At 32.1% G+C, this 26,454-nt stretch overlaps 9 protein-coding genes and 1 non-coding gene across 10 annotated transcripts; 5 read left to right on the top strand and 5 right to left on the bottom strand.

The window, feature by feature from the left end:
* The first annotated feature begins 65 nt into the window (after positions 1-65).
* Positions 66-5,782, top strand: BX664DRAFT_277020 (putative ATP-dependent RNA helicase DHX34-like protein). Its single transcript, XM_051541348.1, has 30 exons — positions 66-183; positions 252-465; positions 576-742; positions 810-921; positions 987-1,077; positions 1,143-1,239; positions 1,300-1,390; positions 1,463-1,587; positions 1,663-1,776; positions 1,844-1,880; positions 1,965-2,056; positions 2,116-2,162; positions 2,219-2,326; positions 2,388-2,437; positions 2,530-2,795; positions 2,932-3,081; positions 3,147-3,254; positions 3,315-3,404; positions 3,494-3,550; positions 3,624-3,716; positions 3,778-3,889; positions 3,944-4,165; positions 4,228-4,314; positions 4,378-4,479; positions 4,562-4,594; positions 4,667-4,827; positions 4,885-5,065; positions 5,182-5,258; positions 5,324-5,384; positions 5,478-5,782. Exons 1-30 carry the CDS (start codon positions 172-174, stop codon positions 5,687-5,689), a joined length of 3,369 nt encoding a protein of 1,122 aa, XP_051401083.1. The 5' UTR covers positions 66-171; the 3' UTR covers positions 5,690-5,782.
* Positions 5,783-5,965: 183 nt separating this feature from the next.
* BX664DRAFT_277018 (MBOAT, membrane-bound O-acyltransferase family-domain-containing protein) lies at positions 5,966-7,577 on the top strand. Its single transcript, XM_051541347.1, has 2 exons — positions 5,966-6,929; positions 6,997-7,577. Exons 1-2 carry the CDS (start codon positions 6,023-6,025, stop codon positions 7,545-7,547), a joined length of 1,458 nt encoding a protein of 485 aa, XP_051401082.1. The 5' UTR covers positions 5,966-6,022; the 3' UTR covers positions 7,548-7,577.
* Positions 7,578-10,893: 3,316 nt separating this feature from the next.
* On the top strand, positions 10,894-11,654 carry BX664DRAFT_327757 (uncharacterized protein). The gene has a single exon (XM_051544472.1). The coding sequence runs from the start codon at positions 10,946-10,948 to the stop codon at positions 11,546-11,548; it is 603 nt and encodes a 200-aa protein (XP_051401081.1). The 5' UTR covers positions 10,894-10,945; the 3' UTR covers positions 11,549-11,654.
* Positions 11,655-12,854: 1,200 nt separating this feature from the next.
* Positions 12,855-12,928, bottom strand: BX664DRAFT_t42. The gene has a single exon. It is a non-coding gene; the product is annotated as a tRNA-Asn (tRNA).
* Positions 12,929-13,659: 731 nt separating this feature from the next.
* On the top strand, positions 13,660-15,633 carry BX664DRAFT_327752 (DnaJ domain-containing protein). Its single transcript, XM_051544471.1, has 9 exons — positions 13,660-13,756; positions 13,802-13,856; positions 13,925-13,943; positions 14,009-14,106; positions 14,179-14,317; positions 14,374-14,570; positions 14,653-15,054; positions 15,128-15,372; positions 15,424-15,633. Exons 4-9 carry the CDS (start codon positions 14,026-14,028, stop codon positions 15,503-15,505), a joined length of 1,146 nt encoding a protein of 381 aa, XP_051401080.1. The 5' UTR covers positions 13,660-13,756; positions 13,802-13,856; positions 13,925-13,943; positions 14,009-14,025; the 3' UTR covers positions 15,506-15,633.
* Positions 15,634-15,644: 11 nt separating this feature from the next.
* On the bottom strand, positions 15,645-16,457 carry BX664DRAFT_327749 (uncharacterized protein). The gene has a single exon (XM_051544470.1). It carries the CDS (start codon positions 16,443-16,445, stop codon positions 15,771-15,773), a length of 675 nt encoding a protein of 224 aa, XP_051401079.1. The 5' UTR covers positions 16,446-16,457; the 3' UTR covers positions 15,645-15,770.
* Positions 16,458-16,614: 157 nt separating this feature from the next.
* Positions 16,615-17,797, bottom strand: BX664DRAFT_327748 (uncharacterized protein). Its single transcript, XM_051544469.1, has 2 exons — positions 16,921-17,797; positions 16,615-16,853 (listed from the first exon to the last, which is right to left on the bottom strand). Exons 1-2 carry the CDS (start codon positions 17,729-17,731, stop codon positions 16,705-16,707), a joined length of 960 nt encoding a protein of 319 aa, XP_051401078.1. The 5' UTR covers positions 17,732-17,797; the 3' UTR covers positions 16,615-16,704.
* A 107-nt stretch (positions 17,798-17,904) lies between these two features.
* On the top strand, positions 17,905-19,677 carry BX664DRAFT_327746 (PQQ repeat-containing protein). Its single transcript, XM_051544468.1, has 3 exons — positions 17,905-18,091; positions 18,232-19,263; positions 19,346-19,677. The coding sequence occupies exons 2-3, from the start codon at positions 18,369-18,371 to the stop codon at positions 19,594-19,596; spliced, it is 1,146 nt and encodes a 381-aa protein (XP_051401077.1). The 5' UTR covers positions 17,905-18,091; positions 18,232-18,368; the 3' UTR covers positions 19,597-19,677.
* A 1,420-nt stretch (positions 19,678-21,097) lies between these two features.
* BX664DRAFT_384169 (uncharacterized protein) lies at positions 21,098-25,258 on the bottom strand. Its single transcript, XM_051549167.1, has 8 exons — positions 24,821-25,258; positions 24,274-24,711; positions 23,998-24,141; positions 22,609-23,920; positions 22,339-22,497; positions 21,976-22,250; positions 21,507-21,893; positions 21,098-21,422 (listed from the first exon to the last, which is right to left on the bottom strand). The coding sequence occupies exons 1-8, from the start codon at positions 25,226-25,228 to the stop codon at positions 21,288-21,290; spliced, it is 3,258 nt and encodes a 1,085-aa protein (XP_051401076.1). The 5' UTR covers positions 25,229-25,258; the 3' UTR covers positions 21,098-21,287.
* A 39-nt stretch (positions 25,259-25,297) lies between these two features.
* BX664DRAFT_327743 (uncharacterized protein) lies at positions 25,298-26,026 on the bottom strand. The gene is made up of 2 exons (XM_051544467.1): positions 25,836-26,026; positions 25,298-25,777 (listed from the first exon to the last, which is right to left on the bottom strand). Exons 1-2 carry the CDS (start codon positions 25,995-25,997, stop codon positions 25,712-25,714), a joined length of 228 nt encoding a protein of 75 aa, XP_051401075.1. The 5' UTR covers positions 25,998-26,026; the 3' UTR covers positions 25,298-25,711.
* Positions 26,027-26,454: the final 428 nt, after the last annotated feature.

The raw sequence follows: 26,454 nt of genomic DNA, 5'->3' as shown, positions 1-26,454 counted from the left end.
AAACTCGATCTTCTTTTTTATTTTCTTTTCTTTTCTTTTTTTTTTTCTTCTACTTATATAACAATGTCCAAGCGAAGGCGACAACAATACCAACAGCATGAATCCGAAGAACGGTATTTACCTTCTGGAGAATCTTACAAAGTGACACCAAAACTAGCTCCAGCTTGGAATATGAAAACGATTGTAAGTCAAAATGTATCTACATTCTATTATTGACATGATTGAATCTTTTACATCTTTTTTTTATTCAGATGAATGATGCTGGCAAACGATCAGAAGCAGTCAAAGAGGCGCAATTATACATCAAGCAAAATATCACTGGACTTTGTTTTTACAACAACAATAATGACGAACGACAACAACCTTGGGATCAACAAACAGACGATCTCTTTTTTTCAAGACGACGACGAGGTCTTGTATCTTGGTGGATTCCTACCGGGTCACCGATCTATTATGAATTCGAAGGTAAAGCTCTGCTTTCTTCTTTTTTTTTAAAAAAAAAACAATAATAATAATAATAATAAACGCAAAACTTATTTTCTTCTTTCGCTACATATTGTGTGTGTGGTGTCAAGGATTTTACAAAAAGTTACAGCAAACAATCCCATCCAATCGATCATCCACCAAACAACAACAACAAATGGATCCTCAACAGCAAAGTGAAGTGATGCGACATGCTTTGGTACTATTCTATGACTTCCAAGAAAAGAAACAATCTTCATTACGGAAAAAACTAGATCAGGTACAATTATATATATATATTCCTTATTCCTTTATTTTAAACTTATTTATTGACTTTATCTATATAGAATAGAGAGGCTTTACCTATTACACCATTTGCTAATGCCATTGTCCATACATTGAAAGAACATCGATTACTTTTGATTGCTGGTGATACCGGATGTGGGAAATCAACTCAAGGTAACATCACATATTTACTTCTATATTCATGCAAAAAAAAAAAGACTAATCCATTAATCTAAAAGTACCACAGATTCTGATGAAGGCGGGGTTCCAAAAGATCGCATGTACCCAACCTCGAAGAATTGCTTGTTCTTCTCTTGCCAAACGTGTCAGGTAATGTGTTATGGTTCTTTTTTTTTTTTTTTTGTAACTGATTGCTCGATTATGATTATATTTAGTTATGAAACTATGAACGAATATGGATCAGAAATCGCGTATCAAGTACGATTTGAAGGAACAAAGACTCGAAGAACAAGGACATTATTCCTCACTGAAGTAAGAGAAAAAGAGCAAAAAAGGATAGTAGATACACTCTTTTAATAAAATAAAATTTAGGGACTTTTATTACGACAATACGCTATGGATCAATCGTTATCAATGTACGATGTGATTGTAGTAGATGAAGTTCATGAACGCCATATGATGGGTAAAGTATAAAAAATATTATCGACAAAAAACACATTGACGATCTTTTATTTTCATTTATTTCTTTGTTTAGGTGATTTTTTACTGGCTCTGCTGAAACGACTGATTCAAGCTCGAAAAGATCTCTATGTTGTTCTTATGAGTGCTACCATCAATGCCGACTTGTTTGCCAACTATTTTGATGCGCCTACTCTGAAGGTAAAAGAAATCTGCATCTATGTTTCTGTTTATAGATATCTTGACTTTTTGATACATTTTTCTCTCTACTTTTAGGTACCTGGTAAAATGTATGATGTTAAGATTCATTATTGGAATCATCATCGGCATGAAGATAAAAGATTGGTTGATGATGCCGCTTATGAAAAACGTCAGTCTTCTATTATCAAGGTATAAGTGTTTGATATTGTAAATAAGACTAACTACTAATTCATCCTCTTCTTTTCTATACTATTAGGAATCTATACCTAGTCGATCCGAGCGTATGAATGCAGGTACCTCTGGCAACAAAAACAAAAAAAAGGGGGTATACTAACATTACAATCATATGATATTTTTATTCAATTGTTATTGCTTAGCACCTTATTTGAACATCATGGCTCATATTGATGAAACTATTCCTACGAATGAACGTGGCGATCTTCTGATCTTTTTATCTGGAATCAACGAGGTAAATACGCATGGAGAACAAATAGGAACTGCATTAAAACAAGGATTCATCATTCATAGATCATGGCTTTAGAACAAGAACTCAAAATCTATGCTGAAAAAACGAGGCAAGTGGTAATGAAAATATGTTGATGCAATGCTAATGCACTATGTTTTCCTTTAGAAAATGGATTATTCTTATATTACATTCATCTGTCGCTGTTGATGATCAAGAAAAGATCTTTGATATACCCCCTCAAGGTATACGAAAGTGCATCATTAGTTCCAATATGTAAGTGATCGTTTTCAAGGAGATAATGCAAATATACTTATATATATATATATATTTATAGTGCCGAAACAAGTGTCACCATTGATGGTATTCGATTCATTGTGGATTCTGGTAAAACAAAAAAAAAAAAAAAAGATGATATTACATTACATATGCATGTTCTTCACGACCATAACTAAATAATACCTCTTCTTTTGTTTTAGGTAAAGTCAAGGAATCAAGTCATGAAGCAACAACAAATAGAAAGAAATTATCGGAATTCTGGATTTCTAAAGCAAGTGCAAAACAACGAGCAGGACGGGCTGGAAGAACTGGACCTGGTGAATGCTATAGATTATACTCTGAAAATGAATATTTACATCTGAACGACTATTCTGTACCTGAAATCCAAAGGGGTGCATTGGAACCTATCGTGTTGAATATCAAGGCCTTACAATTGGGTGATCCGAGAAATTTTGATTACTTGGAGGTAAAAAAAAAAAAAAAAAAAAAAAAAAAAAAAAAAAAAAAAAAAAGGATGACATGTCGGGAAACAACAATTTTATGCATGTTCTCATTATTTTCATCCTATACTTTTTTTTTCAAATAAATGATTTGTATTCTAGGCTCCGTCAGCAATGGCGATCGAAGCTTCAGTGACATGTTTACAAAACTTGGGTGCACTAGATGAAATGGAATCTATTACAAATCTAGGAACAGCTCTCTCCAATCTTCCTGTAGATGCTGTTATTGGAAAAATGATTTTACTTGGCTATGTAATATGATAAATAATAATTGTCTTTGTTCTAACTTGATCTTCCTTTTTTTTTTATTTTCTCAGGTACTTTGTGTGGAAAACCCCATTTTGACCCTTGTGGCGTGCATGAGTGTACAATCTCCTTTTGTTCATCTTTCTGTCGACAACCCCTCCAATACACAAGTTTTAAAGGTAACAAAAGGATCAATGAAATAGAAATATATCCCTGATTCCTGCTTTTCTTTCTTTTAGAATCAAAAATCATTTGACTCCCGTCACGGAGACCCATTCACATTATTGAACGTGTGGCAAGCTTGGTTGGGAATCAAAAACGACAGAAAGGTAATAAAAAGGAAAAAAAGAAAAAAGTATGAAATGCAAGGGGAGTTGACATTCATGTTGGTTTTTATTATTATTATTATTATTACTAGCGATCATCTAGACAATGGTGTCGACAACATGGCATTGAAGAACAACGACTTTATGAAGTAAGAATAATAAATGATATTATTCCTTTTATCGTTAATTATCCAATGTATTATTCTTTTTTTATTTGTTTAGATCACCAAGATTCGTGGACAATTTGAAAAGATATTAAAGGATTTTCAACCAGAGAAAGAGGAAGACAGTGATGATGATATGGAATACAATAATGTAGGAAATCAGAAATCTAATGATTGTTGAACTAACGATTTCTTTTTTTTTTTTTTTATAGGCTGAAACACGACAATCTCGCTACCTACAGCGTGATCAATTGAAACGAGAAAGATTTGGTCAACGATCTCAAAAGAAAAGACGGATCTTATCCATGAACCAAGGTTACAATGGTAATATATATATGATATATATAACTATGATATCTAATAATTAGAAAATTTTAGGTGACAATGATGATGATGATCGTGTGGATATTCGTGCTTTGGAATTCTCTATGGGCAACAACTTGAAACGACTTGAACGACGAGCAACTTTGAATATGTCAGACGATCACACTATTCAACTATTAAAGTTGATTATTTGTTCATCCCTCTATCCACAATTTGCAATAGGCGATGACCACAATCCATATAGAAAAAGTGATGAACTTGTATTTCATGCACCAGGTAGTACCATCTTCATCTGATCAAGAAAAAAAAAAAACAGAACTAACCTTTTTTTTTTTTAGTGGCTGGTTTCTTATCTCTTCATCCAACGAGTACTATGGCACATCATCCTGATTGGATCCGAGAATCTAAAGAGAACACCCGGAAAGGTAATATTTTATTACAGAGATCATCTGTTATTTGTTACTCACGCTATTTATCAATCATTCTAGACGATCTTGAGGTGGAACAAGGAATCCAGAATCAACTTTTGTGTTATCTCCAATTGTTAGAAACAAGTAAACCTTATTTATTGAGCATGATCCGTGTGCCAGGTAAAAAAAAAAAAAAAAAAAAAATTAAAATGAAGTCTGTTTTTTTTATCTCTTACCGATTCTCTCTATTTTTATGACATAGGTATACAAGCTCTTTTGCTTTTCTCAAAACAGTGTAAGTGAACAATGATCATCAATGACCATTAGTTTTATTTACAATCTTATTTTTTTTTTATTTCTTGTATAGTGGATACCAATGAAGACTGTTCTGTGATCGTAGCCGATTCATTTTATGTGATTCAGTTCAAGACCAGTGCTGTGGCTCAACATGTTTTACGATTGGCTTACAAATTACGAACAGAATGGGAAAGATTATTTAATCAAAAATTAGGTGAAGGTGCGGATAGGGTAAGTAAAAAAAAAAAGTTAGTTATTCATTGTAAATATAAACTTCTCTTTTGATAGACTATGGACAAGGATCATGTACGTTCATCCATCCCATCTTTGATCACTCCATCAGTACGAAAATTTTTACCAATTCCCATACAAGATATTTTGGATGATCAAGAATTGGAAACAGAGCAAATAGAGTTTTGGACACCTGATGTAGAAGCCGCCTTCCAATTGAAAGTCCAATCCCTTTCAGGTAAAATGCAAAAGGAATAGGAGACAAGGAAAAGGAAAATAGGAGATATCGTGATAAAAAAAAAAAAAAAAAAAAGGAGGAAGAAGACTCATACTCTATATGATTATTGGTGATAGACAAATTGGTAACTTTTATGACAACTTCAACTTCTGCAGAACTCACTATGGGAAAAGCATCTCAATTCATGAAGATGGTATGTTCAAACTCTCGATGAATAATATTTACTGATATTCTTTTTTTTTTTTTTATTTATTATAGTTTACTCATTATCGTTCTGAAACAGAACAAGGAATTCCTCGATCATGGAATCCGAAAGATGGTAATTGAAAACAAAGCAAAAAAAAAAATATTCTATTCACCCTTGTTTTTATATTATTATTATGATTATGATTATTCAAAACTCATCATAAAGTGATTCGGAAGGGTGTACAGATTACTCCTCATTTGTGGTACAATAGTCTAGATATACCATCATGCAGCTCGACCCTACCTCTTGATATTGACAACAAGATACCCGATAGTGTGAAGATGTATTGGTACTGCCAACAATGTGATAATACTTTAACCATTCGAAAATCTCAACTATTAGAACATGTAGCCTCCTGTCATCCCTATATTAGTTAGTTTATATCAAAAACCCTTTATGTACCCTTGTTTTTTCATTTATATCCAAATAATAAACCAATGATGATAATGATGATTTTAACAACTGCTCTTAGTTAAACCAAACGGGGTTATCTTTCTCTCCTGTGGCATAACGAACCATCCCTTTGGTCAATCGGAGTGGCAAACTTGATATATGCAGGTGTACCTTTTTTTTTTAATGACCTATAAAACACTTTTTTCTCCTTACTCTCCTCCTCTTCTTCTTTAACTTTTTTTTTTTAGAATCTTGGAGTTTTATTATTATTATTATTATTATTATTATTATTATTATTATTATTATTATTATCACTCATGCGTCATCCTTGTGCTATCTTATCAGAAACAGTAGGTGTACCAGAATCATCGTTGCGTCTCCTTCTCACCATTTTGTTGGCGTATCCTGTGGCGGCATGTTACCAATCACTCTTTTACTCAAATAGTAGGAAAGCAAAGGAAGACGAAAAAGAAAAAATCAAACAACAATTTACAAAGGCTTTTGAAACACGCAATACATATGTTCTTGTGTCTGGATTGGCCATGTCTACCTTCTTTAATGGTTGGGCTGTGTATCATTCTCTCTTGACATTGATCGTCAGTTACTTCCTTTGTCTTGTTTTTCAATACCAACGTACTGTGGCTGTTGCTGGGGTATGGATCTTTAATGCGGCTTATCTGTTAGGTGGATATTATGTCATGGCAGCGGATGATTATGACATCTCTTGGACAATGACACAATGTATTCTCTGTCTTCGACTATTGGGCTTTAGTATGGATTTCATGGATGGTGGTATAAAAACCAATATAACGGCTATCACTGCTGAAAATAAAAAAGTTCAAACATCAAGACCTTTATCCTTTGGTGCCAATACAGCTTTAACCACCCTTCCTTCCTTGTCTCAAGTGGCAGCTTATTGTTTTTTCCCTTCTTCGTTTTTGGTCGGTCCTCAGTTTTCGTTCTCTTTGTATCAGGAATGGCTACAATTTTATGAACCTCATCCATCCTCCAAATCTAAGCAACGGCAACGGTATGCATTCAAATGTGCCATATGGGGTATCTTTTATCTGGTCTTACAACAACTCATTGGTGTTCACTATCCTACAACTTACCTCTTGACTGATGATTATGCTGGTTTACCTCTTCTTCGACGATGTGGAATCTTTTGGTTAGTAGGCAAATTTGTTTTTACAAAATATTTGGGAGTATGGCTTTTGACAGAAGGTAAAAAAAAAAAAAAAAAAAGGACAAGTACAAAGATATATTGATTTCTTGTTTTATTTTAATAAAGGTGCCACGGCTCTGTTTGGGATTGGATATGAAGGACAATTACCTAATGGACAATATTCTTTTGCAGGTTTGGCCAATGTGGATCCAATCAAATATGAAACAGCTACATCCATTGAACATATCATTGGTAGTTTTAATATCAATACTAACTACTGGTCCAAATATCATGTATTCAAACGATTACGATGGATGGGATCCAAGACAGGTTCACAGATGGGAACATTGGCATTTTTAGCGATCTGGCATGGATTTCATTACGGTTACTTTACGACATTTTTGATGGAATTCTTGGATGTGATGGCAGAAGGCATTTTACGAAAATGGATAGCTCTCCTCTTCCCTACCTGGTCAAATACTCCTTCATCGATCAAGACAATCTTGGCTTGGTGTTTATGTTCATCTACCCTTTTCTATGCTGGTGTTGGTTTTGATTTACTTTCTCTTACTTCATCTTGGGTTGCTTATCGTCAAGTTTATTTTATTGGTCATATCCTCCTTGCTTCTCTTTTAGTGTCTTCCTTATTTTTACCCTCTAGAATCAAAAAGGATTAGATGTGTTATTATTAATATATTATTGATTATACCCTGAGTTTCTTTTTTTTTTTTTTTTTTTGGACAAACCATATTATTGACAAAGAATAAAATATAATAGTCGATATTGTGAATCTATAATACATACATACCTCAATGTCATTAATGACAGTATTACTTTTCAATAACCTTGGTCTCCTTTTTTTTTTTAAAAAAAAAGATCAATTCATATTTTATTCTCTTGGATAATCATCACTTGAATTATCAAGCATTGTACTGTATATCAAATTATTTTTATTTTCGATCATTAACAAGTGTGATCTCATCTTTCAAATATATTTCCATTTTTGGGCAACATGTATCAAATCATCAATAAAATTATATATATATTTTGTTCTATTTCATTAGAATTAATGCTCCTTACAAATCAATCATTAAAGATATCACTATTGTAACAGTATAGTCATTCCATTGTTATGAATGTCAAGTCGCTTAAGACTACAAAAAAAAAAAAAAAAAATAAAGACTTCACACTGGAACATCATTGATTCTATTTTGAAAAATTACGGACCCTGAAATATTATGTATGTACAGATGAAAACAAACAACCAAAAAAAAAAAAAAATTATTTATTTACTTTTCTCCTCCTTTGTTTCTTTTTGTTTTTTTCTCCTTCATTACAACAGTGATACATTAGTTAGTCTCTCCTTTTTAGTTTAGGTATAAATACGTTATTTTATTTCTACAACAAGAAAGGAACTATCTGTTATCTTTGGTCAACAATTACTTTTACATTGTTTTCAATACTCTCATCAAACAACTAATATATTCCCGTAAGCATATATATAATTACTTCTGTCTTGTCTGTCTGTCTATTTACTGATATTATACCATTTCTCCTGTCACGTTCTTGACAGGTATTTCCATAGTTCATGGAAACCTACAACAAAAGTCAAGATCTCTATCATCAAGTGACCCCTATTATTCTGGAAATGGTCCATGATAGGTTCGATAAACCTACAACCAAGCCACAAGTGCACAAATACATCGAAATGCGCAACAAATTCATCAAAAAAAAATCATAAGGGACTTTGGAGGCACAAATGAAACCACTAGGATAATCATACGCAAGCTAAAGAAGAACGATCCTTGGACCTTGTATATTACTTTTATTTTATTGATTAAGTTACACACGTGATTACGTTTTAGTAATCCTTGAAGCATAGCTAACTTCAAGTATTAGCACCACACGTATCAGTCAACATTAAACACTTTATTGACAAACCCGATCGTTTCCATGGTGATGATCAAGAAAATCCTCTATTATGGTTACGCAACGTCGAAAGCTGGCTGGAAGGGATTGACTTGGAAGGAAATGTGATTCTGCGTGTCGTACCCACGTTTCTGAAAGGTAGCGCTGCGTCCTGATACATGTAGTGGCATCTGATCTCTAATCCTTGATACGTCCTGTAGTAGGTTATATTTCTCAGCCTTCCTTTTTTGGAAAGATCAACTCTCTTTCTGACAATTGTGACAATCAATTCCCTTTTGGTTTTGGGTAGTTTAGATATTTCCTTTTTTTTTTGTTGGACTCTTTTTTATTTTTTTTAAAAAGATATGGCTTTTATTTTTTTAAATGATCTTTATCTTCTTTTGATTTAATTTTTTTTTAATAAAAAATTCTGATTATCTACAACGCCTCGTCCCAATTATATAACCATATTTATTATCACAACAAAACTAATATACTCGCTACAAAACAACATCTACGAATCGATCATCAACAACATCAGTACATTGATCATAACAAACACCATACGTGACATCCTTTTTTTTTTCTCGTCTTCCTTCTTCTTTTCATGAATATTTTTTTTTTAAATTTGACATATATCACAACATTGGTTTTTTTCCTGCGTTTGACATTTATCAAACACTGGATTTTTTTTTCCATTGTTTGAGAAATGTCCAACCTTATTTTTCTTTTTATATATATAAATATCCCTCCTTTTTTTAGTTTTTTTTTTTTTACATTGTCAAAATTTTATATTTTTTATACAATAAAAAGGTTTTTTTTTTTTTTTTTTTAACCAAAATTATATTGGCCAATCTTAAGTAACAAATCATCTTAAGTTTTATCTTTATTTTATTATTATCAAGCAATCATCAAGCAATTTATTCAAGTTATTTATTTAATCATCATCATCTGTGATCAAATCATCAAGACATCCATTTCCTTTTTGGTTTACATTTATATTTTTTTATTTTACTTTTGTTCTTTTTATACAAAAGAACTGGTGCTCACTATACGAACAATCATCATCTTGATATTAACTTTTACTTTATTTACAAATCAATCATCCACCCAAAAGCAAATAAATCCATAACAATATTATTATATTAATAATAATATCCATCTATCAAGTTAATCAATCATCCATCCATTTACTGTAGATCCTGATTTGATTATCCTTGATAACTAAATGTGGATCTCTTCCAAAATCACAAAAAAAAAAAAAAAAAAAAATCTCTTGTTCAATTTCTCACCCTCTTGTCCAATTTCTCACCCTCTTGTTCAATTTCTCACCCCTTTTTTTTAAGAATCATCTTACGATGGCACTTTTTTTTTTTATATAAATAGTTACCTTTCTTTAACAATCCTTTTTCTTTTTTCTCGTCAACATTTTTATATATTTTTTATTCAATAAAAAAAAAAGGTTTTTAACCAAAATCACATTGGCCACTCTTAAGGAACAAATCATCCTAAGTTTTATTTTTTTCATCAAAACAATCATCAAGCTTTTTATTCAAGTATTTGGATAATCATCATCTAAAACTTTTACAATCAAGATTCTTTTCTTTTTTTATCATATTTTACTTATATTATTTTTTCTCCTTACATCGATTACCCAATCGACTAGTTTACCTTGCTATAAACTATCTTATTACTAACCAATTGCTCCACGATCATCCTACATCAACCTTATTACCTCTCTTACACCTCATCCATTCCTTTTTACTTTTATCATTTTTATTTTACTTAATTTAATCATCCATTAATCTCCACAAATCATTTCCTATTTTGGATCAATCTTCATTTTCCTCTTAAATTATTTTTGTTCTTTTTTATAAAAAAGATCTGGTGCTCACTATACGAACAATCATCATTAATATCATCATCTTGATATTATCTTTTACTTTTGTCTTATAAAAAAAAAATAATAAAAGAAAAGAAAAAAAAAAAGGAGAGACTTGCATATCATCATCGTCATTAATATTATCAGCAATCACCACTAGCATCTTTATTAATATTAAATAATATGATCCACAATGATCTACCTACAACTACATCAGCATCCTCAAACAAACAAAAAAAAAAAAAAAAAAGAGAAGGGAAGATAAATAATAATAAAATCATCATTATGAATACACCTAGAAGAAGTACTTCCCTTGAAGACCTATTGACCTTGGACATCTTCGCGTCAAATCCTTCGTGGAATAATGACTCTGGAATTTCACAAGATATAGTCCCACAAGAATTTTCTACCATGTTAGATCCCTTCGATTTTACCTTACATTCTACCATTAATAACGAGGTGATCGATTCCCAACAGCTGTTTAACCCTAAACAAGAAACAGACGAGACAAAGGAAGAATCTGAATGGACTAAAGATATGAATATTAATAACCAACCCTTCTTTAATCCCACTACACCATTCATAACGACACCACAAGACAGCGAACAATTGTTGCTTTTGGAAATGCCATCCTACCTATACAAACTTGGAATACTAAAGAAGAAACAACAAGAATTAGTGAGGGAGGAGGATGAGAACTTATTTCCCCGTGTAATTAACCTGATTCATGACCATCTGGAACCACCAACCGACAATATCAGTCGTCAAAAATATGTAAAGGAACGTAATCGCTTTCTCCATCGGTTGTTGGGGGATGTAATGCCTTCCGCCATGGAACATTCCTTTGTCAAGAAAGTAAAACGCAGAGATACCTGGACAAAAAAATAAAATGGGGACCATTTTTGTCTGGGGCGTGGATTGTCGTATAAAAAAAAAAAATAATAATAAAAGAAAAGAAAAAAAAAAATTTATAAAAGACAAAAAACAATAAAAAGATTTTTTTTAGGTACGATTTTTCTACCTATTTTTTATCTCAGTGATTTATTATTCATATATATTTTTATCCCTAATATTTCTTTATTTTCAAAGTTTCATTTCAAATATGTTTTTTCTGGAAATCTTCATCCTCTGTCCATCTGACAAAAAGAGTATAAATAGCCCAACTTTTTCCTTTATTTTTCTTTTTCTTTAGTCAATAAACATTATATTTTTTTAAATAAATCTTTTCTTTTTATCTCTACTTGATTGTATTGTGGATTATCACTTCTGATTGGCTCACTTTGTTCTATATTTAAAGTCAGAACAATTTTACTCTACTTTTACTTTCCAAATTTGGAACAAGACTTTATTTTTTTTTACTTTACTTTTCTTTTTTATTTTATTTCTTTTCCTATACGTGTGCTTGCGTAATCAAGTACTGGTGCTCACTATAAACATTATTAACTTTCAATCATCCGTTTTACTTTTTCAATTTTGAACCTATAAACCAAATAATCACCCAACACTTTTGTTGGAGAAAAAAAAAAATTAAAAAATAAAAAAAAAAAAAAAAGAAAAAAAAAATTTTTTCTTTTACTCATGTCGCTTACGACTCCTATTTCATTTCCGATTCTCATTCCATTTTTGAATCTCGTTTCGTTTTCGAAATTCATTTCGTTTTCGAAACTCATTTCGTTATTGATTCTTGTTTCGCTTTTGACTTTCGTTTTCTTTTTCGTTGACCTCTTCTTAGTATAAATATCCTTCCTCTTCTTTATATTTTTTTTAATCAGTTAATCATATTTACTTATTTTATTGAATAAATCTCCTTCTTCTCCATCCTCAACTTAATTTGTATTGTGGATCATCACTTTTGATTGGCTCACTTTGTTCGCTATTTCAACTCAGAACAATTTTATTTTTCTTCTACTTTCCAAATTTGGAACAAGTCTTTATTTTACTTTACTTTATTTTTTTTATTTTATCTCTTTACTTATACGTGTGCTTGCGTAATCAAGTACTGGTGCTCACTATAAACATTATTAACTTACAATCATCCGTTTTATTTTTTCAATTTTGAACCCATAAACCAAAAAATCACTTAACACTTTATTTACGAATCAATCATCCACTCGATTACAAATAAATCCCTAACATTACGAAAAAATACTTAACACCTTAACAATATGAATGATGACAAAAACAAAAAAGAAGTCGCCCCCAGGTAGGCTCGAACTACCAACCTCCTGATTAACAGTCAGACGCGCTAGCCAATTGCGCCATGGAGGCTCATTTTTGCTCGGAAACAAAACTTGGAAAGCCAAATGAGAGTGGATTTTGTGCGCGAAAAAAATCATTATTCGCTGTAGAGAATATAAAGAAATATGGAAAATGTTGTTCAATGTTGATTCAATATCTTTTGATAAAGAAAGAAAAAAGGTGTTTATAATATAGATTTTTATTTCAATAGATTAAAACAATTATAAAGTAAAAAAAAAAAAAAAAAAAAAAGACAATGTCACATTCTATTCTAAATTCCTATGATAAAATAAATGAGAAAGTTGGTCAGCTCTATTTTTCTTTATAGTAATAAGTGCAACTTTAACAATTTACGTTGTCCATTGTTATTTATATCATTTGTACATACATGTATTGGTATAGATGGAAAAGAGAAAGAAAAAAAAAAAAAAAAAAGAGAAAAAAAAATAAAAAAAAAAAATATGAGATCAACTCCGATCAAAGCACAACCGATATTCTAGGTTCAATGTGATTGGGAATGCAAAAGTATAATTTCTATATTTTGATGGATTGATGATAACATTTTAGGTTGATATAAGAAAATAAATAATCATATAGATTTTAGATATTCCCTTATGGGTTTATTGGACAAGAGATGAAGAGATTGGGTTAGATGTCCGATCATCAAGTTTTCATCATGGGTTTCAATTCCTTTTTACTTTTCTTTTTTTTTTTTTTTTTTCTTTTTTTTTTTCTTTTCTTCTTCTTTCATTTTACATTTAAATAAAAGGAAATCTATCACCAGTGTTATGACTCGATTCACTATTTACTTTTTATTACAACCTTCTCGTCGTTCATTACAATCTATATGTCGCCCTAGTAAGTAAAAACATTAATTAAAAATACACCAACACGTTAATGTAGATATTTTACTTGATTGTTAGAATCAATATCACCTTTTTGTCTATATCAACAACAGGTAATAAAAACTTTTAGGAAAAAGTCTCAACACATTAACTAATTCATTTTTTTTTTTTTTAATTCTAGCGTACATTTCATGCCTCTGGTAAAGAAGGAAACATTTTTTTTTTTGAAATGGATACTAATCTTATATATATATATATATATTAGGTGTCTATTCTGCAGGTATGAAAAAGGAAGATCCTTATAAAATCCTTGGTATATCTAAATCAGCAAGTCAAAATGATATTAAAAAAGCATATTATGCAGTATGTGACATTGAAAAATAAAAAAAGTGTTTGTGTGTGACCATAATTCTTAATTTTATTTTATGTTGTTAGTTGGCCAAGAAATATCATCCAGATACCAACAAAGAAAAAAATGCTCGTGAAAAATTTACTCAAGTACAAGAAGCTTATGAAATGTTATCGGATGAACAAAAACGCGCTCAATTTGATCAATATGGTTATGGTTTTGAAGGTAAGTTACATATTAAATTATGAATTTTATCTTGTAACTCATCTTGTTAATATAAGGTGGACCTTCTACTGCTGGTGGACCTGGTCCAGGATTTGGTCCTGGTGGATTTTATAGTCAAACAAGTAGTCAAGGATTCCCTGGTGGATTTGATCCAAATGATATCTTTAATCAATTCTTTGGTGGAGCAAGTCATTATCAACAAGCAGCTGGTATGGGTGAAGGATTTCGAACAATGACAGGTGAAAACTTACAGGTAAAAAAAAAAAAAAAAAAAATACACATATGATTTTTTTTTTATTTACTCAGTTTTTTTTTGGTTTATCGATTTATTTTAGACACCATTGACAATTACATTTATGGAAGCTGTCAAGGGAACCAAGAAAACAGTACATATTCAACAAGTGACAAATTGTTCGAGTTGCAAAGGAAATGGCATGAAACAAGGTATTAAAAAAGAAACTTGTAAAGTATGTCATGGTAGTGGTGTACAAACAGTCCAAATGGGTGGTTTCAATATGCAAACAACTTGTTCGGTATGTGGTGGTGCTGGTGCTGCCATTCCTCTAGGTGGTGAATGTAGTACTTGTCAAGGTATTGGGAAAATACGAGAACGAAAAGCCGTTCAAGTCGAGATTCCACCTGGTGTGGATAACAAGGCAAGAATCCGTGTTGTTGGTCAAGGTGATGCACCTCTCAAAGGTAATGGTCCTCATGGCGATTTATTTGTGTCTCTCAATGTAAGTATTTCTCTCAAGTTTTTTTTTTTTTTTCATTATTTAATCTATTTTTTTTTTTTGTTTTTTTTTATAGATCCAACCATCAAAGATCTTTAGTCGACAAGATCAAGACATTTTTTTAAATACCAAGATTCCATTCTACAAGGCTATTTTGGGTGGCAAAATACGGATACCTACGATCGATGGGGATGTTGAATTAAAGATTCCAAAAGGCTCTCAAGCTGATGACAAGATTGCTTTACGAGGTAGAGGGATTCAACATATGCGTGGGACTGGTCGTGGTGATCAAGTGGTTACTCTGAAAGTCGAATTACCAAGGTAAAACAAGAGAAGAAGGAAACTGACGGATACTAATATGTTTTTATATAGAATATTACGTGATGATCAACGGACTCTTATTGAAAAGTATGCTCAACTTGTGGATCCAGAATATCGTGACAGGTCGAAATAAATCAGCCATGAACAATATAGATACAATCATTTCTTTTTTATTATTCATCCCACTGTAGTATATAGAATATAGAATATATCTTTGTTTTTATTATCATCATCAACATCATCCAGTAGCATAATTTCCCATATTCTTTAATAAAAATAATATATATATATCATCATCACATTTATTTCTTCATGATTAATAAAAAAAAATAAAATAAAAAAAAGAATACATAGATCTACTACTAAAGTAAAAAAAAAAAAAAATAATAATACTGAAATTACAAAGATGCACGTTGTTGAGCCACGGAACCAGAATAAGTATTCTTGGCTAAATCCAATTGTTCAAAATGTTGATACCAAATCCAAATCTTGGGAGCCACTTGCTTGAATTGTTGAGTTTCAGGTAGAGAAAACATATCGGCCATACAAGGATACAAATAAAGATCAGCCCATGTTATTTGATCGCCACAGAGATAAGGACCTTCTGAGTTCATGTATTCATCGTTGAGGTGAGCAAGGGTACGTAAAGCCAGGGGCATCGACTTGCTCAACCGTTCTTGAATAGCCTCTTCCGATTCGTTCCTTTTTTCCATCATTTCGCGTGGTTTGGCTACACCAAAGATTAAATTCTTGAAGACATGATCACTCACACTACTTATCCAAAAATTGACATTGAGTTGAGATTCCAGGTCTAAAGGTGTCAATCTTGTCTTGTCATTGCCATAAGTCGCATCAATAAAAGTACGCATCACCAATGTTTCTACCATGGGTTTTGGTCTTCCAGGAATCAATAATGCCGGTAGTTTACCAAACGCATTGTATTGCTTGATTTCTTCACTGTGTGGGAAGGCAGAGATTTGTTCGTAAGGGACCTTGACATATTCCAGAGCCATACGAATGGTGCGTGTAAATGTTGACATGGAAGCACCCACTACTTGGACCTTGGATATCATTGTATTCTCAAATATATATATATATATATATAAAATAAAAAAGAAAAAAAAAAAAAAGAAAAAGAAAGGAACAAAAAAAAAAAAGGATGGGTTTTCTTTTTTTTTTTTTCCTGGGATGCAGTGCCGTCTCTTCGGACTTGCCTTTTTTGTGAGAATTATAACAATAAAATAAAACAAAAAGATTAAGTTTTTATTGAACAACTATAATACACAAAATCACTATCTATAAAAAAAACACATCACATCTATCTATTGTTGTTTAATTATCCTTCTTCTTCTTCTTCTTGGGTTTCGCTACCACATAACATGTCGTACCAAAATGCCATCTTGATACACTAACAATTTCTACTTTTTCTTTGACTCGATCTTGTTCAAATAAATCCATAATATTTCGATTCCACCAACAACCTAAATTTTACAGATATTAATATTAATCACTTTACTCAACTTTTCATTATTATTTTTTTTTCTTTACCCCATTTTTGCACATGTTTATCTACATTTGTATCCAAGAGACGATTCAACCAATCATAATGTGATCGACCATGTTCCAATAATAAAATCCTTGATTCTTCAGATTTACAAGCATCAGCCATAGATACTAGGGCCCCAGCAGGATCAGCACATGAACATAGACCAAAGGTATCAACGACGGTATCATAACGCTGTTTTTCCAATGATTCAGGACGATCGACATTGGCAGATTGGAAGCTAGTAAAAGTGTGGTGGAATTTATCCTTGTACTGTTGAATAAACTTTGATTTTGCCTGGTCAAGCATGGAAGGATGATCATCTGTTACAGTGAGACTGGCGATCTTGTTGGGCTTGTAATAATCAAAGTTACGTCCTGTGCCTGTCGAGACTTCCAAGACATCGCCTTGTGCTTGTCCAACTAACCAGCGTCGTAAAAAGCCAATCCCCATCACACGTTCATCCCATCCTATTTCCTTGTCATAACTCGTCGCCACTTGACCCCAAATAGAACTGGTGTCAAAATTAGCAGGTGTTACTTGCTGTGTTGTTGTTATTGTTGTTTCTTTTGAGATTGGAGTATTGGATGGATGGCTACGATCACTAGTGTCTTGTTTGCTTTTGAAGACAATCATACTAACATAAGTTGCTGTGACATATAGAAATGCCCCACCAAGAAGAAGTGGTGCAAGACGTGGGCGTTTGGTCGAAGGTGTGGAAGTTGGATGGATATCTGTTGTTGTTGTTGGTCGAGACAATGGTTTATATTTCAAGCGTTGTGCTGGTTGGAAGGTAAAGTTGGTTTTTTTCGTCATGACGTTTAATTAAAAGAAAGCGTCCAGACAAAAATAAAAAAATAAAAATAAAAAAATAAAAAAAAAAAAAAAAAAAACGAGAAAAATAAAAAAATCAAGCTGGGTTAAAAAATTGAGGGAAAGGTTTTTTTATTTTGTAGTTCAACCATTTCTTTTCTTTTTCCTTTTTTCCTTTTTTTTTTTCATTACTTATCAAAAACTACAATAGCATTCTACTGTTAAAACAAAGATAATCTATATCAAAGTTATATTATTGGTCAAGAATGCAATAAAAGTGAACTGGAATGGACGTACACCAACCAATCTTTTAAAGAGCAACCTAAAAAACCTTTATGCTGTCGATATATATATATATTCTAGGTAAGTTTGAACGGGTGTAAAAGTGTATAATGAATGTACACTATAATTGGGATAAAAAAAATATACTAATATATTCTCTCTCTCTTTTTTTTTTTAATTCTATTCTTATCCATATCTCAAATGACAACGAAAACGATTAGATGGCGTGCTTCTGTTACAAAATGTGTACAACAAACATATAGTTCCACTATTTCAATCACCGACTGTTATGTATGTATATAAAGCAATTTCTTTTTTTTTTTTTTTTGTTGTCGCTTAACTCTTTTTTATATCCCATATGACTATAGTAGAACAAAACAGCTTGAAAAGACGTAATATTGGATTGACAGCCGTAGATCAAGACAAGGTACAACCTGGGTATACTTTATTCGCACCTCTTAGTTCTAATGGCGAGGTATATTTGATCAACAACCATGGTGAAACTGTGCGTGAATGGCATTTACCTTATCGACCTGGACGTCATGCTCGTATTTTATCCAATGGAAATTTAGCATTCAATGGTGCATTACCGACAGCACCTCATCTATTTTTGATGTGGGAAAAGTATCGTGGTGGAGCTATGCTACAAGTGGACCCTCAAGGCAAAATTGTACGATCACATTATGATTCCTATGCTCATCATGACGCGCATCATTTGGATGATGGATCTATCTTGTATACTACATTGGAAGCTCTCTCAGAAGAACAAGGAAAACAAATCCAAGGTGGTGTTCATGGATCAGAAGCGCCCAGTCATGTATACAGTGATGTTATCAAGCAAGTGGATGCAAATAATAATGTGATTTGGAAATGGCATGCATTTGAACATCTGGACAAAACCGAATTTGCACTTCAACCTCATTATCCTCGTGAACATTGGCCTTTGATCAACACTGTTTACCCTCTTAAGGATGGCAATATTTTGGCAAGTCTACGTAGTGTATCATCCGTGATCATCATTGAAAAAACTACAGGCAAAGTCATTTGGCATTTGGATCGCAACACTGTGGCTCAACAACACAATCCTACTGAATTGGACAATGGTAATATTTTGATATTTGACAATGGTGCCTTTAGAACTGATGAAAGTGTGAATTTTTCCCGTGTGATCGAGGTGGACCGCAACACCAAAGAAATCGTTTGGCAATACAAGGATCGTCAACCTGAATTCTTCTTCACTCCTTTTATGGGTTGTAAGTAATATAAATATATATATCATCCTTCTCATTATCATCCGTCAATGTGCTCATCTTTTTTTTTTTTTTTTTTTTATAGCGGCACAGAAATTACCGAATGGTAATGTTTTAGTCAATGAAGCTGCGTTTGGTCGTATCTTTGAAGTAACTGTGGATGGCATTTTGGTGTTTGAATATATCAATCCATACTTTACAAAATACTCGGTCCCTGAACTATTACCTGCATTCCCCAATGAAAGCAATGCGCTCTTCCGTGCGTACAAGTATACAAAGAATCAGCTTCCTTGGTTACAAGATGAACAAAAGGTGATTGTCAATGTAGAATTATGATGAATTAGTACAATTATATTTTTAGTATGAAAATAAAAAAATAAAAAACTTTTGATGTCAATATGGTGTGTTTTATCTCAATCTTGTTTATCTGGTCATTTTGAAATATAAAAGAATTATGCCAACTTCTGAATAAAGTAACTATAAAAACTTTTGATCATTTCTTTTCATTTATTTATTATCGTTTTATTTCGTATATTAGTTTTTCTTTTTTTGCAATTGATGACAAAATATATATATATATCTACAGTTGCAATTGTGAGAGAAGGACTTGTTCGTACTATTTATTTTGCCCAACGAGGTTGCAAAGTGCGTAGATGAACCAAATGTATATCTATATTTATATAGAAATGAACCGAAAAAAAAGATTTTCTTTTATAGGCATGAGATTACCTGAACAAAAGAAACGCTCGATAAAGAAGATCCATCAATTCGTGTTTGTCCGAATTGAGAGCATTTTGTGGAACAGGGCTTGTGTTAGACAAGACCATCATGCAATCTACTGTGCGTATGCTTCATCTTTCAAAAATTTATGTTTCTCAACCTTACTCTATTCATGGTGAAGCAAGTCATCATGATGATTGTCATTCATTTTTTTTTTTTTTTAAAAAAAAATGTAGACCATCAATTCGGTGGACCGTGCTCATTTTAATGAGTTGATGTTGGATGCAAGTGAATAATGTACCAATGTAACTCTTTATTTCAATCACCAATGTATTGATTTTAACTTGGAGACAAATTCTCTGACGTTTCTACAAGAGTCATGATGATGATGATCTGTATTTTTTTTTTTTTTTTTTACTTTTCATATGGTTAGTATTTGAAGTCATTCCTCTAGTCCTGACAAGCAAAAAAATGACAAAACATGCTCTCTGATGATAGGGACCGGTTATTTCATTATGCGTGATCAAAACGATGTGTAAGACGAGATAAATAAACAAATAAATAAACCCCCCCAAAAAAGGATCGGATCGTGATTAGTGAATAATGGATAAACTATGATCAATGAATGAACTTTTTTTATTTTTCTCAGATCGAACTATCAACAAGAAAGACTAGAACCAATACAGAGGAATATCATTTCATTTTACCTTTACGAGAGATTCTTCGCAAAGGAACAAAAAAAAAAAAAGGATTAGTATAACGACTTTGTTTCATTTATCATAGTATCCTTTATTCTTTTTGACATTTAATTTTTCCAGGCACCAAGGATTATATATAAACAGAAAGTTATTGTGACCAAAAAAAAAAAAAAAAAAAAAGAGTATGATGTTCACCAATGTAAATCCGTATAGCAGGTTATTCAATGGGAGCCAAGAAAGGGAAAGTGAAGACAAGAGAAGAAAGAAGAGGAATTTTAGGCTAGGAAAAAAAAAAAGTGATGGTATTCGGAAAGAGAAGCGAAAAAAGAGCGAAGGAGTATTCGCCAATTTTTAATAAGTATCAACCTGCCTTGAGACTCAGAAGCAACACCTTTTCATGATATAGATTTTTTTTTTGGGTATATATAAATGTATGGTTTATTAAAAATGAAATTTGATATATAAATAGATATATACATTAAATAAGAAGGTAAAGTAAAAAATAAAAAAAGCGTAACGATAGAGGAGATGATACAAAAAGAGATATATATATTTGTCGACTAAAAGTAAGTGGTATAAGGTATATATGGTGATGGTTGTTGATCTAAATCAAGATGATTTGGGTACTAACTCAAAGACGTATTGATGACCAGAATCATAAGGATGAGCCATCACACCGTGTAAAGCAGGAGACATACATAAACTTTGAATATCAGTTCCTGCTAATACTTGAACCAATTCACCCTATATAATAATGATAAAAAAAAAAAGAGATGAATATCTTTGATATCAATAGATATAGTTTTTTTTTTTCTTGTTCACACTTACGGTGCCAATGTGTCGAATTTCAATCAATTGAGAATCGAATGCCACAATATAAGGATGATAAAAGGCTACTGCATGTGGATGTCCAACCCATTCGATCTTATCATATCGGTTTCGATAGTAACTACCTTTATAATCCACCAAGAAAAAGAAACCTTGATAACACAAGAGGAAGCCATCAGGACATTTGAACATCGCCAAGGGTTTTCCTGTCATTGTCGAACCAGCCTCCGCCAAAAAATCAAAGTCGCGATCATTAACCGTGTCTGGTAGATTACGAATATCATGTAAAGCATCCAAATCAATGATTTCAAATCCACGTTCACATACAATGGCCAATCTTGCTTTCAAAAGTTGTATCGCAGATGCTTCAGCTCCAATATAAAATGGCTATATCCACCCATATATATATATATAAAGTGAGTTAGTCTTGATTTCCTTATTTTCATTTCATGATTTTTTTTTTTTTTACCTTATATAATCGAAACCATGATTGTGCTTTGCCTAAAAAACCAGTCTTGTTGAGGAATTTTTGATTCTTTGGATCTCTTAAATCGCCACAGTATGGTTCATATGCTTTGAAATGACTATCCATTCCTTTTCGTTTCATTGTCACCAGTAATGATCGTCCTGCCGATATACCACAGGAGAAGAATTGTACATGTTGTGATACCTTTTGAGCGATATGACCTTTTTTCTTGGTACTTGGATCCAGATATTCCAAAGCGTAAGCCATCAATGTTTTATCTATAAGGAAAACAAAAAAAAAAAAGTAAAGACTTTGTTAGTATTCAGATCTCCTTTGTAATCATGTATTTTTTTTTTTTTTTTTTACCTGCTAAAACCAAAAGGATATGACAGTCTTGCATAACATCGATTTGTGTGATGTTCTGTAAAGCCATAATTTGTTGATAAGGAATTGTTCCATCCATACTTCCCATCCATAATCCATGTGCTGTGCTTAGTACTACCATATGTTTGCCACTAGAGCTCACTAGTATTCCATTCAAAAAAAAAAAAAAAAGAAAAAAGAAAAATGAGATTGAGATCATTACTTATAATATATGTATATATGCATTTTCATTCTTATTCCTTTCGCACTTACCAAATGGTGCAGTAGTAATCACCTTTCCTGCTGACAAGTCGGACCCAAAAGTATGATCTGTCAAACATTGTATTTCAAATACTTGGTTTTTTAGATGATTCTTTTCCCATTGGGCTTTGGCTTGTATGATATGTGTTTTCCATGCGAGTTGTTGTTGAGATGAATCAGTATAAATGACATAATCGTCTCCATGACGTCCCAAGTGGCGTAAAGTCAGATGTGTAGGAGAAGCACCATTGTTATTTGATTTGAAACGCATAGACGGTAACGGAGATGATGGTGCGTTGTTACCACTTTCGGATATAGGATGATCAGATGACGATGACGACGATATTGTTGTTGTAGAATAGTCGCCCAAAACAAAGCCTTCACAACCTTGAATGTACAACAAATTCAGGGGAATCGGTGATTTGGAAATGGTATAGCTACAATAATCAGTAGAAGGATTGATCATCGATAATGGAGCCAAGCTGAAACCACCAGAAATATCGCCATGAGAAGGAAGAGGTGGAGGAGGACTACTGGAGAAAACATTGGATGATGATTGCTTATTTGATCGTTTTGGCTTGGTCATGATTAACATGTGGTCGAATAAAAATAAGTGTAGTGTAATGGATTCCATTAATTGTGATCGTCGAGTCACTGTGCCTTCATAAATTAATTGTCGTTCCGGTACCAAAAGTTGAAGATCATCTACTGTTTGATAAGACGATTGTTGTGATTGTACACCATTATTGTTACTTGGTTGTTTGAATTGAAGTTGATCGTGTACTTGTAAGAGTCGTAATCGGCGTTTAGATTCCGCGGCTTGTCTATCCATTTGTGTCACAACATTGAGAAGAATAGAAGTTACTGTGGACAAATCTTTTTTGTCAGGATGATCATCGGGTGTTCGCTTGTAGACCGCATCCAAAAGAAGAGAATAACGTTGCAATCTTGTTACTGGTAGCACCAAAAAGTGGCGGAAGGGTAACTTTCTTGTTTCCGCTTGTTTTTCCTTTTCTCGAATAAAGTTTTGGAAAAGAATGTTCCCACCAGCTTCTTTCTTGACATTGTAATCAGCAAGCACTACATTCGGACCATATTTTAGATAGATTGCTTCAAATCGAGATACATGTTGTAAAAAAATATTCCCAATACGACCAATAAAACCACCACGAGCTTGACATAAACCTTGATAATCACGAAGATCTTTGTACAAGCCTCGATGTAATTCAATCAACTCCAAATAGTTACCAAATACGTTTTCACAAAAATCAGATCGTCGTTCAGGTTCAATACATTGTGCTGTCGTCAATGGCTTAGCAAATAGCTTTTGTTTCAAAAATGGTAATTAGAAACGATTAGTATCACCATCGATTTCATTTTATTTTATAATAAGATTCTTACTTCATCCAATAGATTCAAATCACGAACGTAATCTTCTTCGGTATATATCAACTCATGAATAGCTTCTTGTCGTTTAACTTCGATTTCTGGTGTATTTTGTAGAATATCTCTTGGTATCATTGCTGACCAAGCTCGGGAAAGTGCCTAAGTTTGAATTTAAGAGAAAAAAAAAAAAACAAAGTTCATGAGTTAAATTTTCTGTGTAGATATATTGTGACAGAATTGCGCCTCTTTCCCATTTCATTTTTTTTTCTTCTTTTTCCTATTTTTCTGTACCGTATCATGAGATGAAGCTAAAGAAGATGTCAAAGATATAGCACGATGAATATCACTTTGTATTTTCAATGAAGAAGATGATGATGAAGAAGAGGAAGTATTTGATGTTTTTTGTTGTTGTTGTTGTTGTTTTTTTGGACCGGTTCTATGAGGACAGCAAGGAGAATAACAGGCATCATTTCCAGTACATCTTGGGGTATAACATCGAGATAATGGATAATAAATACCTTGAGCCAAACCATCACGACCTAAACCAAGAGTAGATTCATTTAGAGTATAAAATTCTTTTGAGGTATCATAGAACGTGTTCTTCTTGAGAGATCTTTCAGAATAAGGGAGAGGTTCAAATAAAGGAGGCTGGAGATTCATCAAAGTTCTTGCTATGTGGCGATAGAATTTGTCTTTGTAACCTTCGGAGACCAGAGACCGAATAATATGCTATAAAATCCACATCATTCCCAAAAAAAGGCAATACCGAAAAATCCAATAAAATAAAAAATAAGATTCAAAACAATCAAAGATGAGATGAAGGTATTGAGAAACTTACCACGGCTTCTTCACCAGTAAAACTAAAAGGATATTCATCAGTACAAAAGAGTTTTCTTGATCCAGATACAATTTTGATCCAATAAATAAATTGTTCAGATAAATTAGATAAAAGTGCATAGTATTGATCATCAGGTGGTTGTTTTTCAAGAGTAAAAGGTAAAAAGTTGAAAGAAGGTGGTTCCAAAACGGTATCATTATTAGAGATATAAGGTATATTGGAATAAACTGGAGATGTAGTAGTAGTGGAAGGTTTTATATCTGTTGACAAGTTCATAGTTGTTGAAGGTTGTTCTGTAAACGTTTCTACTGATAAATGAGAAGGTGACGACAATAATATTTTTGAAGAATGGTTGACATTGGTATCTTTATCAAATAAAGGTATTGGACTTGGTGGGTCTTCAGTCATATTATTTTTTTTTATTGTTTTTGTATAAATAATGAATGGATATAATTAATTAGAAAAAAAAAAGAAAAAAAAAAAGGAAAAGGAAAAGAAAAAAAAAGAGGGAGAACAAAAAAAAAAATAAAGAGAAAAAAGATCTAACTTTCCATGCACGGTGTAACATGGTCGCTGAGCTGTATTACCTTTTTGGGTTGAGATCAGCCCTCTGTCCAAAAGCAGTGAGATAGGTTGAAGGAGTTTGACTGGATTATTTCATATTTCTATTGAAAATAAACTATTTTTGAAAAAGAAAAAAAAATTATATATATTTTTATTTGGAAGGGTAAAAAGAAAGAAAAATGTATGATACAAAAGGAGAATGAAGGAAGGGAAAGATAAGTGATTATGTTTCTTTTTGAATGAATCAATGATTTTTTACTATATGTAGACTATATGTAGAAGAAAAAAAAATAGAAAGTGTATCTAAGTATTGTGCATAATAATTTTCTAAGTTTGTTTGCTTAAACGAGCCAAATGATAATTGATGGTATTTTGTTTTTTCGTTTTTTTAACCTATAATAATAATAATAATAATATTAGATTATTGATATATATTTAATATTATACTTACTGGTTTGGCTAAACAATCAGTTAAAGATTTAGCAGTAGTAATACATCGTTTATCGTCAACACCAGCAGAAGCCCAACATTCAAATAAAGCACCCATTTCAACAATACATGGACTAGATTCAAGAAGTTTCTTAGGTCGTACTTTTAGTTGTTTCAATTTCATTATATATAATATAAAGAGAAAAAAAAAAAAAAAAAAAGAAAAACAAAAACACAAAATAAGTTTGAATTTCCCTTCTCTTCTCTCTCTTTCTCTCTCTCTCTCTCATCTATTTTTCCCCTTGACTATATCAATAAAAAAAAAACTCAGTCGCAAGCCACTTTGTAAAAAAAAAAAAAAAAAACAAAAAAAAAAAACAAAAAAGGAAATGAATTGATGTTCCGCCTTTTGATTGAATTTTGGAGTTGCCATCACCAACAACCATGTGTAAGATAATCATTTTGTCTAATCCAAATCTGTTCAGTAGTGTATCAAAGAGAGAGAGAGAGAGAAAAAAAAAAGGTTTCAACTTTAGACTGAAAATTTGAATGCAGTGTTATATTATTATTATATTTTATGATTTGGATCATGATTTTTACAATTATTCAAAAAAAAAAAAAAAGAAAAGGGTTGATTTCCT

This window comes from Halteromyces radiatus (genome assembly GCF_025201355.1).
Source record: "Halteromyces radiatus strain CBS 162.75 chromosome Unknown BX664scaffold_3, whole genome shotgun sequence".
Lineage (NCBI taxonomy): Eukaryota > Fungi > Mucoromycota > Mucoromycetes > Mucorales > Cunninghamellaceae > Halteromyces > Halteromyces radiatus.
Note: the sequence above shows the minus strand (reverse complement) of the source record. Positions and strands in the feature narration are given on the sequence as shown.